The 16192-nt window shown below is 45.5% G+C and overlaps 1 protein-coding gene across 1 annotated transcript in view; it reads left to right on the top strand.

The window, feature by feature from the left end:
• Nucleotides 1-16192, top strand: part of PLCH2 (phospholipase C eta 2) — a 152531-nt gene that overhangs the window by 70880 nt on the left and 65459 nt on the right. The window contains exons 5-6 of the mRNA XM_044996315.1: nt 3582-3752; nt 9170-9263. Coding sequence (XP_044852250.1) covers nt 3582-3752; nt 9170-9263 — 265 coding nt within the window. The remainder of the gene's footprint in view (nt 1-3581; nt 3753-9169; nt 9264-16192) is intronic.

Here is a 16192-nt window from a genome sequence, read left to right as displayed (position 1 = left end):
CTGGAATGGAGGTGTCTGGAGTTGTTGTAACGTAAGGGTGTGAGCACACCACAGGGAGGAGGTATGTAGACATACCCGGATCTAGCTCAAGTAACAATAGCAATGAAGCCACAACAGCATAGGTGGCTCCCTGCATCATGGCTACATACTTAAGCAGTAGTTGTACTGTTATTGTTAGTTCAGGTAGGTGGCGTTAACCTACCCCCGTGCTGCAGTCACGCCGCCTGATTGCAGTGTAGGCATACCCGAAGTAGCTCAGCATTCCTAGACTTGTCTGCCTGATCGAGTTTGATGATGCTGGACTAGCTGTTTCCTAAACCATCTACGAGGACCCTTCTCCATTTGAATGCTTGGTGAGGTCTGACCCGACCGCTGTGCCTTTGGTGGGAGATGTTCATTAGACTGAGATCTTCCATAAGAGTGTTTTTCGGGGGGCCATGCTCAACAAACAAAATTCAGTTCTGGGTTTGGATTTTGAACATTCTTAAGCTTTTGATGGGTTCTGGTCTGTGGATTTTTTGGTTCAGGCTGATGTGTAAGTGTTTTGCCTTCCTACGTTTCTCAAAGTTCGTCTATGGCTGATAGTGGTCCTGATTTTTACAGTCACTGCAGCAGAGATGTGCACTGGCTGACTCAGATCAGCAGTACTACAAACCTATTCAGCAGCTGTCTTATCTTTTCCCTGGCATCATCGGTATGTATGCCTTACTGGAGACTTGGGAGCCCATTCCTAGGCATCACCCAGATACAATCAGATAATGTGTCTTCAGATACAGCAACTGAGCCCTAAGGCCTTCAGGGGGCTCTTTTTAATCCTTATGATTTACTGGGTTGTTTTTCCTTCCTTCCTCCTCTCCTCTTCATAACGGCTGCTCAACTTTAATTGAAACTTCAGTGTTGATGTGGTGGGCTCTAGACTGCAGCACTGAGCTGCATTAGGATTACTCTCGCTGTTCCGGAGATCTGCTGCTGTCTGTTCTGGATGAATGGCTTTTTGTCATTATACCCCAAAGTTGTCTTATGCCATTGTATTGACTTTACTCTGCCTTATCCGCCCTGCTCATTAAACAGAGCTTGTTTTGCATATTTCATATGCCTGCATTGTACGAAGTATTTTTCCCTCCATCTGCCCATCATAGACTGTTCAGAATTAATTTTTAGGGAGGGATTACCTGGGGGAAGGGTGGACCATTTGTTCTGAATAATCTTTTTGAAGCTGTGCCATTGGTATTGCTCAGCCCAGCAGCTCTGGGAGATTTGATTAGTCCTTTTCATTAGGCACAAAACCTTATGACTCACATCAGCTGTTCTTTTTTATGAGACACTTTATGGCAGTGGAGCTCTCCTTTATTCGGTTTGTGAGTGTGAGGGGTCTTTTCACAGCTAGCTCCCATAAGCTGACATGCAAATTAACAGCTATATTTACACGGGCCACTTTTGTGGGTGGGTCAGTGGGGTAAAGGGGAATAGTGGTACAATACACACCTGCAGAATTTCTGCCTGTGCTTTCTTTAGGCTTGCAGCTTGTTGCGGGTAGAAATCTGAGTACTTTAATGGGCAGGTACCTAGCTGCAGTCACAATCAGGTGCATAGGCCCTGCGTGGCTGGACTTTGCAGGTGCAATTTTTGCGATTGCATGTTTTGTCTACCAAAAAAAAGTTACCCTTTAAAAATCAGATCTCATGCAAATTGCCCCTCCTTCCCACTTCCCCAAAATCAGTAGGAAAATCATTAAGACTCTTGCCTAGGGCACGGAGCTGGGTTTTGTTTGGTTCTGATCATGGTTGTTCCACTGACTCCATAGGCATCCCTGGGGCTCACTTCACCCGTCTAGAATCGCTGGCTGTAATGTATTTACTTAACACGTTCTTGTGAGGCTTAATGCCTGTAAAGGGCTTTTGAGACTGCTGGATGAAAGGCGTGCTAGCGGTGCATCGTTAACGGTAATCCATATGCCAGACCTCTTGTCCGTCTGTAATTCTCCACACTTCTCCTAGGATACATTCATCCAAAAAGCTGGGGCTCCCTTTAATAGAGAGCAAGAGAACTGAAGGGAAGGACAGGACCAAGAGTGACAATACTGCTTGAGACTTGTAACAGAAATGGGAGCTGATCTATATTCCAGAGGACATCAGACAGCATTATCGCACAGGAGTTCTGTGTCATTAGCGCCACTGAAATCTAATGGAGTGTGAGGCCTACGTGATGGCAGAGTGAAAATGGAATCAGATATTTGTGCTCAAAGCAGTTATAGGTGTAAAACAACTCTTAATAAACCGGTGATGCAGTTAAGATACAATGTGAAATTGCTAATCCAAATTGATGTGGGGTTTTTTTTGGTAGTGTCAAAGCTGAATTCCAACAGGCTCTGATATAATGGCGTTTGCTGACAGGGGACTATATTTGCACTTCATCCAGGTTTAAAACCCTGTGAAGAATCCTTTTGTTGATGGGTCACAAAGGGGAAAAAGTGCTTGTCCCCTTTGAAACCTCAGAGCAGTGGTTCTCAACCCGCAGCCCGCCTGCGGCCCAATCAGCACACAGCTGCTGCCCATGTGACATCCTCAGGGCTATACAGGTAGTATTGTGTGCGGCCCACATAGGTAAATAGGTGGAGAACCACTGCATCAGAGGATAATTGGGGAGAATTGGGTCATTTTCTGTGGTGTGTTTGTACAGCATCTAGCGTAACGGGTGCGGGAACTCTGTTGTGACCTCTAGGCAGGCACTGCTGTAATACGGTGTGTATCTCAGTGGCCTCCAGTCACGGACACGCACGCAATTGGTGGTGCTCTAAGGATCACCCTTGCCTCAGTGATAAGCTTCTGTGCTGGGCCCTACTGGTGCCCTGACCCGCACGAGACTGGTCTGGAGCAGCTCCCTTTCAGCTGTGATCGAGGGGAGGGTTTTGTGCCTGGTAGGCTGGTGCAGTTGGTCAAAGAGTGGAGAACCGCCGAGATGCATACACTTATTAGGCTGGGTGCCTGAGGGCAGTGTATTTTGCTGCTGCTTTATTTCCTCCGTAGGACCCTATTAAATTAATATGCGTGTATGTATCTCTGCCCGAGGAATTCACAGGTGTGCTCCTGAGCCATGGGCTTCTCGTTGGGATGGTGTTGTTTCTAGTGGCCTTCCCAAGACACCACAAGTGGCCCCTTTCTCCTGGACACCTGTATGTCCTCTCCCGAGTCCTCAAGTCCATATTGCCCTGCCTCATTGCCCTGAATGGGAGAACCCTCCTGATGTGGAGGACCTAGTGGACACTGCTGCCTCTGGGAAAGCGAGCTCTGGAAACCTGCATTAAAATGCAGATATTTGGGAAGGCTAAAAGGGGTGTGTGTGTGTGTGGGGGGGGAGTTTGCAAGCCGTTCATGATGCCAGTTTCGGCCTGGTGAACCAAATCTTCCTGAGCAGTGCGTTGCTAGGTGAGACTGTGTTAAGGTTAAAAACGACGTTTTTGTAAAACGCAAGGGGTTGTGTGTTTTGGTTTTAGTTTTGGTTTCTTTTTCAATTCTCTCCATTCTAATTACCTTTCTGGGAACCGGGGTACCTTAATGCCACCTTGCTGTTGCGTATCGCAGGAGGCTGATACGGACGATAACCAGGGCACGCTGGGCTTCGATGAGTTCTGCGCCTTCTACAAGATGATGTCGACGCGGCGCGATCTGTACCTCCTCATGCTCACCTACAGCAACCACAAGGACTATCTGGATGCAGATGACCTGAAGCGCTTCCTTGAGATTGAGCAAAAGGTAGGTGGGCACCGGGGAGAGAATTGCAGCTTGGATGCAGAACCCTGGTTTCTCTCCCTTAGAAAGCTACAATGTTCCAACCTTCCATTTAAAGGTGACCTTTTAATGTTTCGCTCATGGCTTCTTCCCAAGGTGGATTGAAATCCTATCAAACCTTGTCACATAAAATGTCAACAAGGTTACTTGCAAAGGTCTTGGAGCATTTCCAAACCTGTGCATAGAAACTTAAAGCCTGTTGCCGCTCAATATTATATATCCCAGCTGGGTTCTTGGTTTTGATGTCTTAAAATGGGAAGAGGACTCTGATAAGCTAGTGCTGCCTCTCTTTCTCTTTACATACAGCACCCTTGACAGGTTTGAATAATCGGCCTACTCATTTAGGGAACATTGGAGAAATTAATACTCTCCATAAACTGGGAGAGCAAAGATGGGCTAACCATCTAATTTAGCATGGAAGATGGATTATGTTTTATTCTTGTGGATCTCGCCTGGTATGTTGATTTCTTAATGATCATAATTTGCACACCCCACCTAATCTCAAAATTGGATGTCATTGTATATAGCATACTCTATGCACTGGACAGCTTGTGGGTTGAGTGCTAAGTGGAGCTTCTATTTTTTAATTTAATATTTTTAAAGCAGTAATAACCGAGTGCTTTAATTGTTCACAGCAGAGTGTGGGCATGACTCTTGGTGGCAGAGGGAATAATCCAAGCAAGATTTAATGCTTGCCATATGTTTGGTTCAAGGCCGCTTCCTAATACTGTTTTATGTTAATTTAGTGCTTGTAAAAGAGAAGGACAAATAGAACTGGCCAGAAGCAGGCAGGAGATGGGCAGGTACTATACAAACATGCCATTCATATGTCTGAAAATGCATCACAAGGTACCCCCTTCTGATGCAGTTATTAGTCTCCCAAAGCCAGAGCCTTGTGATCAGGCCAAACTCCATATGGCCTAGAAAAATGCATCACTGTCCACTTCAGACCACTGAATTCACCTTTCCCATTTTCAGTGACTATTTGAATAAAGATTTAGTTTCATGCTGAGGACTGTAATATTGTTGAATGAGCAATTGTCACTGTAGGAATGTGTTTTGCAGTATCATACCTACTAGCTGCTTTGATGGGCACTGCCTCACGAGCTTGGTTCACAATAGCTTTTACTCTACTAGACATTTATTACTGAAAAAATAAATGGCTAGCTAGCTTTATAACTAAGCATTACTGTGAGGTTTCTGACAGCCCCCTGGGTTCTAAATCTGCCATGTTTTAATTCTATGGGTGGGATGAATTTTTTATTTGTTTAAAGTAGAGAGAATTTCTGAGATGCAATTGGAAAGTTGAGTAGCTACCTATGTCTGGCCACTCCAATGTGGGGCACTCAGACAATTGGATGACTTAGACATAAGCCACTGAAATTTTAATATGGCTGCTGATACCACTTCAGGCCTGGTGTGAACGTTTCCTGGAATCTCCTTATTCCCTCCCTAGCTCCCTCATGCAGAACATTCTGCTATAGCTTCTCTCCTTCCCCTTACTTTTCCTTTAAAAAAATTCTGTAGACATCTGGCTAGATGGAGACATTTGACTCTTTCCAGTATGAGAGATGGAGGTGGGGTGGGGAGATGAGATAATATCTTTTATTGGGCCAACATCTGTTGGTGAGAGAGACAAGCTTTCAGGCTCCACAGAGCTCTTCTTCAGGTCTGGGAAAGATGCCCTGAGTATCACAGCTAAATACAAGATGGAACAGATTGTTTAGTGTAAGTAGTTAATACACATTTCAAGGGACCATTCAACTGTTAACACCTATCCAGTTAACACCTTCCCAGTATGAGTCAACTTGATCCAGTGGTGATGTTTTTACCTCTGTCTCGCTGCATGGCCTTGGGGGTAGAGTAATGACGTAATTTGCCCCCTGGAGGGTGGCCATGTTCCCCAGGGTTATTGAGAGGATTCACTGCTGGCTTGGACAACCCTTTGGAGAGGAAAGTACTAACTGTTCGGTCCTTCTCTTGCCACTCTAGTGGGTGTTACAAACCACACACTGTTCTATCAGTTCATCTGATTTGAAAGAGGTGAAGAGTTTATGGTCCAACAGAACAGGAGGTTCTCTATTAGAAGAGTTTTATTCTTGGCCAGTACCAAATGGCAGGCATTGCACCTAACGCTGTTCATAAAATCAGACGTTTTGTCGGTCTTCAGAGATGTTAACTCCTGGGTTTATAATAGTTAAATACTGAATTTGACCTAGACGCCCTTGCCATAGTTATCGATGGGCTGTCAGTTAAATAGCAGCAAACTAATCCCCATGCACCCTGTTGCAGGAGCTGCTACGTACAGCGGAATTAATGATTTGTTCCGTGTAGGCGAGGGCTAAACAGGAAGGTTTGCATTCTTTATGCATATTAGTCACTTATCCATCAACCACTGCTGCAGATTAAAGATGCTGGCTCCCTTTCCTGACAGCTCCTGTAGGCTTTTGTGCAAAGGAAACAAATCGAGGTGTACCGTGCTTTTATTTTCTCATGGCTAACGCTAAGTAGCTTCCTCTCTGCACACATACATACATATGTGTATACAAATGCACTGATCTATTCCATCTTCTGCATCAAATCTCAACTATACTTACCTTGGTGGGAACAGCCAACTGCCAGCAAAGTGATCATCTTGGTTATTGGTGGCTTCACTGGGTTGATCATTTTAAAATAAGCCCTGAATGATGGAAAAATACAGATGTTATCGGAAAGGTAATATCACCTCTCTCTCAGCAGTCACAGGCACTGAACAAAGGGTGCCACCTCGTAGGGCAGCTATGTCAGCAAACGCTGGTATGTGCCGATGACTGCTGCAAATAGCTGGCAGACCTTGCCAGAAGTGCCAGTTAACCAGATTTTGTGACCCATTCATCTGTTGCTTAGTGTGAATGTGCTTTACTGTACCTGTACCTTACCACTTCCTCTTACCGGGTTCTGAGTGGTTTCTAGTGTATAGCTGTCTAAAACCTTCGGACTGCAAGGTTGTTGGCTGGTCTATTCTGGGAAAGTTAAATCTTATTGCAATGAAGAGGCTGGTGGTTATTTTAAGTCGGCTGGTAATAGAGGAGAGATTTAGTAAGCTAGAGTGCTGCTAGCAGTGGGGACAGGGAAACCAGCCCACTACAAATGTGACCGAAGGAACGTGTAATAAAAGACCATATTGCAATGCTTAAATGAAAGGGGAGAGGGAAGGCGGATGCCGGAAGCTGAAGGAAACATGCTCTTGGGTCAGTATGGCCCTAAAGGAAGACGAGCCATGAAAATAAGGTAAAATCCCTGCAGTTCAGAGTATTTCTTTTCATAAAGGAAAGAGGGATTCCAGTGAAATCTTTCAAAGATTTAATTAAGACTGAGAATTTAGTGAAGTTGTTTTGTTTCTCTCTTCCCACTTTGACATCCTCAGTAGAAAGGGAGCATTTCTACTGCCCATTAGTCCCATCCCACCCCACCAGATATAAAACCCCTTCTCTCCTGTACTTCTGCCCTAGAGGATCCTCTGTCAGGACCAGGCTGAGGCATTTCTTGGTGGCATAGGAGGCAGCAAAATAGTAGCTCAGCCAGGACTTTTTTTTTTTCTCGCCAGAATTGTAGAAGTAGATGGGGTGGGAAAGAAAAAATATGATGGACAGTAAGGTGAAGTCAACATGAGAACTCCTAGGTTAGGCTGTCTCTGTCCATGTGCTTCTGCTTTTCATGCGCTAATAGAGTCTCATGAGTCACCTGCAAATTAAATAAATGAAGACCCATCCCTTTGTGCTTGTTGTCTCTTTAAACGAGTTAGGCTGTGTTTCTCTTTCACTAGGCCTATTGATCCTCCTCATGCTGAGAGAAGAAAATTAACTTCAGCCACAGGACTCAATCAGTTCAGCTAATCACTGGCACTGTGCTGCCCTCTGTAATGCAGTATGTATAGAGCGAGGGTAGGTTTGAGCCTTGTAAAAACAGAACAAAAGCATGCAGCAGCCCTGCTGAGCGAGGAGCAGGAAAAAGCCTTGCTGTGGGATTGGGACTAGAAATCTCATGAAAACCAGCTTTCTTATGAGATCCTGCCTTTGCTGGTCATGGCCAAAATGTAAATACTGCAAGAACTGTGTTTTGGTAGGGAGACTTCTGAGCTTTTGTGTCTCAGCCCAGCCCAGCCTAGCCAGGACATCCAGTGGAGGGAGAGTGCTTTTTTCATGCTCCTGATTCTGTTGTGTTTTGAACCTCCCCATGAGAAGGCTCCAGTGCAGTGTCAAAAGTGCTGACCCTTTGGGCATGGGTCCACGTTGGCCAACCTGCCACCATAATTAGTCCCTTTGTCGTCAGGCACAGTAGAGAGGGCAAGGACGGAATTGGTCCGTGCACTCTGAAGTCCCCTTGCAAGTGGTTCCTCCTGGGCAGGATACAGTTCTGTTCGTGCACTTCCAGAGAAGCTTGCACTGCTGCTGTCATGCTATAGCACTTCTGCGGCTAGATGGAAAACGCCCAGCTCCCAGCATCTTCCATGAGCTGTTAACACCTCGTCCCTGTTGTTTATGCTTTACTTTGGTTTTACGTGGGTATTTTTGAAAGATTCTGCTTGGCTTTTTCCTCTGAGCTGCTCTTTGGGACAGGCACGATGTGGTCACGCGTGCGCACGCAGTACCTCGCACAGTGAAGCCTTGATCCTGATTTGTAGCACTGCTGACAACAGGTGTAGTAAATAATTGGTCACCCAGCTCTGTTTACATAGTGCAGGGCTGTATAATTCCTTTTTTAACAAAAACGGAGCTAACCATAAATGGCCTGACTTTTAATTGCCAATGCCTCAGAACATGCAATATTTTCTTTGTGCACACATCTTGAAGATCAGAATGAAATCCTACCATTGATCAAAGTAACGGATGCCCTAGAAACGCTTCCAATAATCTCCTGTCCTTCTGATACGTGGCCAATTATTATAATTCATCCTTCTCGTCACTGGCTCCTGGAGTTCTGTTTTGTTGCATGCCTCTAAAGTGAAAACCTTTTGACAATACAAATTAATCCTGCAGCCGAAAGACCCTATTGGGCCATAGCAAAACATGTGCTGTTTGGTTGCCCTGTGGGCTTAAAAACACTAAACAAAATTGACCTACAAAGCAGAAATCAGGCTCTGTGTTTTATTGTGTGCGATCAGGCAGCTGCCAGTGGGACTGCCTGATTCTTATCTTATTTCACTAAGCTGCCTGATTCTTATCTGACCTGACACTGAGTGGCAGGAGTGGGAATTTTAGTGAACAGTGTAAAAATCCTAGTGCTAGTGTGGAAAATACAGCCAGTTCTCAAACTATATACAGAGAAGAGAACTAGGGGAGCAGTGGCTGATTATTTAGTTAATGAGATGTTCTCTGCTTCATGTTTTGTGTCCTTTCTAGATGACCAATGTGACCAAGGAGTACTGCCTGGAAATTATCAATCAGTTTGAACCGTGTTTGGAGAACAAGAAGCAGGGGGCTCTGGGAATAGACGGTGAGTTGTTTTTTGCTGCTGTTATGGAAAATGCCCAATGGAGGCTAAATGCTAGTTCGAATCTGACACTGGTATGAGTACTGTATGGTGTCACCTTGCATAGGGGATGCTTTGTCTGTGCTTTTCTGTTACTGTTATTGATGTGGGCTGGGATTTTTCAAAGGAGCCTAAGGGAGTTAGACACCCAGAGGGATGAGGCTCCTGTCACTGCAAGTCAATGGGGGTTGGATGCTTGTCTGTCATATATGCCTTTGAAAGTCTCTCCCCAGGTCCTATTGAAATGCAATGAGATTTGGCACTTAACTCCCCTAGGCATCTGTGACAATCCCAGACAAAGTGTTAATCCCCCCTCCCCCGCAATGAACAACAAATGTTAGAGTGTTAAGAAAACCAGTGTTCTGAGCATGTGGGAGTGGTAAATAATGTCGCCCGAAGAAGCACACTCTCAGCAGGCCCGGGGGTGATGGGCTCTCACTGAACAAGACTTCAGTGGTGACAAGATGGGACGTGTTGCTTTAGGGCTGATTCTGAATCCCTGACTCAGTATAGTGGCCCCTTTATCCACGGAGGTCCCATCAACTCCAAAAGCAAACAAGAAGCGCTAGTCAGGCCCTGGAAATGTTGTTTGGTAATAGATTGTACGGGAAGGGTCTTGAGTCATGTTTTAAAAAACAACAACATAGTATCCACTTCTGTGGCTGTGTTGGACTAATGCAGAACGGCCAAGTATGAATTGGTACAGTCTGTTCTACTTGAATGCATGGGGTAGTTTCCAATACCTGGGGTCACCTCTTTGTCTTTGATGAAGGATGGTCCCTATATAATGAATTCAGGTCTCTCCTGCTCTGGGGACTGAAATCTCTGTTGCCCTGTCCCTTGTGTCCTCTTCTACACTAGAGCAAACTGAGCACGGCAGGGAAAACACTCCATTCGGCATGTGTTGTGCTTTACACCCACGTCACCTGAGTGTGAGAACAGAGAATCTGGTCCATCTGCTTGGCTTCCCTGCGACTGGACATCAGCCTGATCTTATCTGAGACTTAGCGATGTTAGACAAGAAGGGACCATTGTGATCATCTAATCTGACCTCCTGCATAGCAGAGTAATTCCTGCACTGAACCCAGGTTGTCTGGGTGAGGGAGAGCATCTGACTTTGCTCTCATTATGTTTTAACACAACTTCTGTTCCTTCTTACCGTCAAACTCAAAAGTGGTGTGAGCAGTAACTCCCATGCAATCTGTTGCTGTGCTGAAAAAACGGATTGCACAGATATTAACTACATTGTATTGCCTGTTAGGTTCTATAAGCGTTGCTTATGGAGAAGTCACGCTTGTGAGCAACAGGACTTACACATAACAGGCAAAGCATAGACTGTGGGGTCACCTTGACAAGAGGCACACAAGTACATTACTCACGGCTGGTTGTGCTGCTGTGAGAGATTTTGGAGCACAGTTGTTACTCTACCATGAAATTGAAGTCTAACACAGGAACCAGTAGCTTGGTCCTCATTTAAGAAGTTATTGCAGAGAGACTCCATATGATTTCTTTGTCTTTCTTTTTATAGATACAGTTTCTTATGGGTAGAGAAGATGCTCTTGTGCTTAAGGCACAAAATAGGGAGTCAGACTTGGGTTCTACTCTTAGCTCTGTGCCAGACGCCCTACGTAACCTTGGGTTTAGATTAGCTTGTGTCGGTTTCCCCCCCTGCAAATGTCAGAGTTATTACTCCTCCCCTCTATTCTTCCCAGGAGGCTGTAAAGCTTCAAAGAGAACAGGAGTCCTTGTGGCACCTTAGCGACTAACAAATTTATTTGAGCATAAGCTTTCGTGGGCTACAGCCCACTTCATCGGCTGCACAGCAAGAAGATGTTTATACATACAGAGAATTACAGCTTCACTTCGCTAATCTGTTATAAAGCACTTTGAGATCCTGGCGCTACAGAAGCACAGAGCATTGCCCTTTATTATTGTGATTTGAAAATATAAAACAAGTGCTCTGGATAGCTGAAGGAGTTTATGATGAAACATGCGCTATTTCTCTGCAACTTTTTATTGATAATTGGTTGATAATTGATAATCCTACCTGGTATTGACCGAGCATTTGGTCTGTCAAAAACTGCTGAGAGCGTGAGTAAGTCTGGTAAATGTCTTGTCTGGGCTGCATAACTAGGATACACACCTGACCCTGTTTTGAAATGTGTAGAAGACTGACAAGTCGTGTGTATCCAGGGCTCTTGTTTGCAGGCATAGCAATTATTGCAATTCTTTCTGCTGGTCTACACATCTCATTTACCCATATCTTATCCCGTGACCTGATTTTGAGAAACCGTATGCCTGATCAAATAGATAATCTATTTGGGGAGGGGGATTGAGAACACACCTTACAGAGTACTAGATTTTGCTGAGGGTGGGCAATAGCCAGGCCAGAGACTAATGTGTGAGCTCCAGGAGTTATTTTTCATTAGGATGAAGAAAGGATGGAGGGGGACAAAGCCCCTCTCTTTTGCTCAGACAGTGTCTGAGGGGGGCTGTGTAGGGCTGTTGTTTCCCAAGCATTCTCCCTCTTACTCCACTACCTTTTTTTAATTGGCGTCTTCTTCAGGGAAAAGTTCATTCTTCAGGGCTGTCCACTCTGACATGTCTAGCCAGCCCCGTGTCCTCTAAATGTTTTTTTTCACCATAGAATATTATATAATCTTATAACCTCCTTAGACTTCAGAATGCTGCTGTTTCACTTATGTAATCTAGTACAGAGTTGTTCTTAGCGTGGCTTTGTGCTATCTAGCCACTAGTCTCTCTTGCCCTCTATAAAGGCTAGCTGGAATAGGGCGAGCTAGAGAGGCTGGATTGTAACAGTGCTGGAGACAGCAGTCCTCTGTTTGCCCCCAGAACCAGTGCAGCCACACGCCATGCAGCGCAGTTCCCTGCCAATGACTTGGAGGGCCCATTCGCTCCTGGTGATCTGTTGAGATTGCCAAGTAGGGATCTTATTTATGTCCTCCCTTGTCATGTGGCACCTGACCAGTAGGAACTGGACTGAGATGATAATTTTAATAGGATCGCTGTTTGCTGTTGAGCAAAATAAAGCACCTTGTGTGCCAGGAGGCTTTCCTGAGAATGGAGTCAGGCTCTTGAGGTCTTTGTTTCACACTGCTGACAGCATCCCGAGGCATTCATTTTTCTTCATTCTAGAGCTGACGGACACAGTTAGTGTTAGCTAATTATTGCAATTTCAGCCTTAAACTTCAGCAAGTGCATGAAACAAGCAACAGGGCCAGTTCACAGGGTGCCCAATTAGCGATACACAGAACCGCTCCTTCAGCAGTCAAATCTCTCTTCCAGAATGCGAGAATGATTAATTTGCCGAGAGCAGCTGGTACTATTTTTGCTAGTGTGCAATACATCCTATTGATTTTTCATCCTAGCTGATCTTATTTGGGTAGCCTCCTGCTTTTACTCAAGCTATGGTAATGGTTTGCTGGAGGAGGTGTTCTGATTCAATTCTCTTGCAAGCTGGCCTAAAGCTGCCGTGACTTAGGATATGTCTACAGTACCCGCCAGATTGGCGGGCAGCGATCGATCCAGCGGGGGTCGATTTATCGCATCTAGTCCTAGATGCGATAAATCGACCCCCAAGCGCTCTCCCTTTGACTCCTGTACTCCACCACCACGAGAGGTAGCAGTAGCAGTGTGACTAGCATATGTAGTTCGTTGGTATTTTTGCAGTTCCGGCAAAGATAGATTTTTCTTTAAAAACAACAAGTGGCATGAATGCAAACCAAGCATATAATGATTTAATAAATGAAGCTCGGGCGTCAGTTGATCTGCACAGATCCACAACGGAGCAATTCAATATAATAATAATTAGTGAACAATTGTTTTTCTTTCAACACGTACTAACCCGGTTACTCTTATGGAAAAGTCCCTGTTGTGTTTAATAGGAATTAAACCAATTGGGTTCCACAGAAATTACTTTAACATATAGAACGTTAATAGATAATGAGAACCTTTTCTGTAGGTGGTATTTGAATTCTCTGTTACATTCTATAGCAGAGGTCTCCAAGCTGTGGGGTATGCACCCCTGGTGGGGGGGGCACTGAAGAGTGTTTTGGGGGGATGCATCGGGCCCTGGGCCAGCCCCCATGGGAGGGTGGGGAGGGAGCACTGCCCAGCACTGCCCTCAGCTGCAGCTCCTCTCCACCCCCAGTCCAGCTCCGCCTCTAGCCCCAGTTCCTCCCCATCCCCAGTTCTCCCCCCAGCTCTGCCTTCAGCTCAAACGCCTCTGAGCCAACTGTGCGGGACCAGAAGGGGACATGGATTTATTCTATTACTGGTAAGGGAGGGGAGTGACAGGAAAAGTTTGGGTACCGCTGGTCTACGGGATGGCTGGAAAGCCTATGAAAGTGTTACTCTTTTCCATTCCCTCCCATAGAACTCTTCCATAAGAGTAGCGTGACCTTGCTTAGTTCTTGAACCTTCGTGATACGTCCTATAGAATTGTATGGAAAGGGAGGACACAGCTGAATGCAACTGACCGTCTCTGCTAGGAGCGTTACTACATTTTTGCAAGTCTTACAGACTTTGTTTTGAAGGTGAAACTTTTGGCATCTAAGATGGCATATACAGGGATTTCCCTTGCAGGAAAAAATAAAATCCCCATGGAGACAAACATCTGAAAAATTACGCTTTGTCCCTAGTGGAAATTCAGTTTTCCCCATTCGTTGCTTTCGTTTTGACCAGTAAGGAGGTGTCTGAGCTAAAATGACTGTGTTGCACTCTTAAATTATTTTTTTTTAAACAAGTGTTTGCTTCTGGTCTTCCTTGTTTCTAGGGAGGCAGGATTGGCAGGCTTTGCACGCCATTATGAAAGGGGGAAATGTGAGGTGCCCTGTTGGGGTTGATGTCCATTTGCAGAGTTGTGTAGGAACCCCTGATTCAGCACAGCACTTAGTGCATGCTCATGGGATCACTTGTCTGCTTCGAGTTAAGCCTGTGTTGAAGAGCCGTGCTTTGGTTCAGAGCCTACCCCAGCAGGGACTGCACTAGGGCTAGGTTGAGGCTTTCCGGAGCTGTCGCAGGGTGGATTATTCAGCACTTAACCAAAGTTCTGGTTGTAGCCTGTGTTTAACAGTTCAGTTTAATAAGCTTATTTAATTAACACTCAGTCAGAATTTGAAGCCAGCAAGAACCATCATAAAGGAAATGTTTTTGCAGCAATTTATCCCCAAGTTAATTTTCCCTGCAGCTTGAAGGCCAGTCCTGGGAGTCTGATTCAGATGATTGTTTCTTTGTGTTTTAATTTCCTGGGTAGTCCTCTAACTCCGTGACAGACTGATGTATTGTTTCAGTAGAATCCTAGAATATCAGGGTTGGAAGAGACCTCAGGAGGTCATCTAGTCCAACCCCCTGCTCAAATCAGGACCGACCCCAACAAGGGAGCATGCTAATTCATTTAGGAGGTAGCAGCATCTTTATATAGTCCCCACTTTGCTTATGGACTAATGAGAGAGATGTCAGGGGAATGATTCATGACAAAGCAGAGATCCCAGGGAATAAAGTCCTCATTGTTGTGGAGAGCTGTTAAGACCCAGTTGCAAATGGGGAACATACTACATTTCAGTGGAGACGAACAAAAGGGATTTGTGGGACACTAGGGATGGAAGTTATGGTATTTAATAATCCTCCCTCCGGCACGCATTGGGATGTGAGGCAACAGTTCAACTATGGGAGAAAATCAGTGTCCCAAAGCTACTTCTCCGCTCCCTTCTTCCCCCCAGTTCTGAAAAGGGACTGAAGATGCCATGGATCATTGTGCAGTGTCCTTCAAGGTGAGGAGTCTGCATGATCAACAAAGATTCCATCGCTTTGGGAAGCTAATTCTTCAGGTAGCATCTCTGTGCCTAGTCCTGCTAACGAGCGGCATGGTGCCGAATCCACGGTATTTCTGCGACCTGCAAGCTTGATAAAGATACAGACAGTAATGTGGTGCTGGCCTCTTTCTTGTCAGTGTGCCCATGTGGAAACATGATGGCCCGTTAAAGTTAGGGATTAAAGTGTCTGTCTGCAGGAGCCAGGCATGCTGCCCTCCTACTGAAGGGGAGACCAAGAACCAATGCACAGCCATGCCAGATGGGTTGGGGGCTGAGACTTTCTCGGGAAGGCTCTCATGGGAGTTGGAGGAAAGAGAGGAATCCTTTCACGTTGTCCCTGGCTGTGGACGGGCATCGGAGCCTGTCTGCATGGATGACAGTAACCCCTGCAGCTGTTACTCTCCCTCTGCATGTAGGAGAATGGCCAGTGCAACTATGTAATCATGGCTCAACCAGCCAGAAACCTTCATACTCCAGACACTGGTGCAGGGAACACCTGTGGAGCAGCACTCTGTAGCGTGCAGGATGCCAGCAGCCCCTGAGAGACGGGTCCTCAAATCCTGCCTCTCTTTGTGGAGTGAACCCACACTGGATTTGCCAGGTTAGGGGGGCAGGATTTGGTCCAGACAATCTCATACGACCCTTACTCCTGACATGCAACACTGCTCTCTCAATATCTAATTCCTGGCTGGGGGCGGGCTCTGAATGTGCCAAGTAGTAGTGAGGGTTAGTCATGTCCCCAAGGGACTGGGCTGAGACTACAGTCCCCCAAACTCATCTCACTGATACGCAAAGGTCTCCAGAGGCTTCCATCTGCTCAACCCTTGGCCAGCATCTGTTTAATAAAATGAACCTAGGCAGTAAACAAACTCTACACAATACATCCTCAAAACTAATGATCAGACTCTAGCCATGTGCCAGTTTTGAGTTCTGTCTCTGCTGGGGTCTGGTTTTTTATTTATTTATTTTTTTTAACTGCAGACCTTCGAGGTGAATGCAAAAACACGTTTAAGGACTGGTTGCTCCAAAGGTTACAGCAACAAAATTGACAAATCTGTC

The sequence above is a fragment of the Mauremys mutica genome, chromosome 21 (assembly GCF_020497125.1).
Source record: "Mauremys mutica isolate MM-2020 ecotype Southern chromosome 21, ASM2049712v1, whole genome shotgun sequence".
Lineage (NCBI taxonomy): Eukaryota > Metazoa > Chordata > Testudines > Geoemydidae > Mauremys > Mauremys mutica.
Note: the sequence above shows the minus strand (reverse complement) of the source record. Positions and strands in the feature narration are given on the sequence as shown.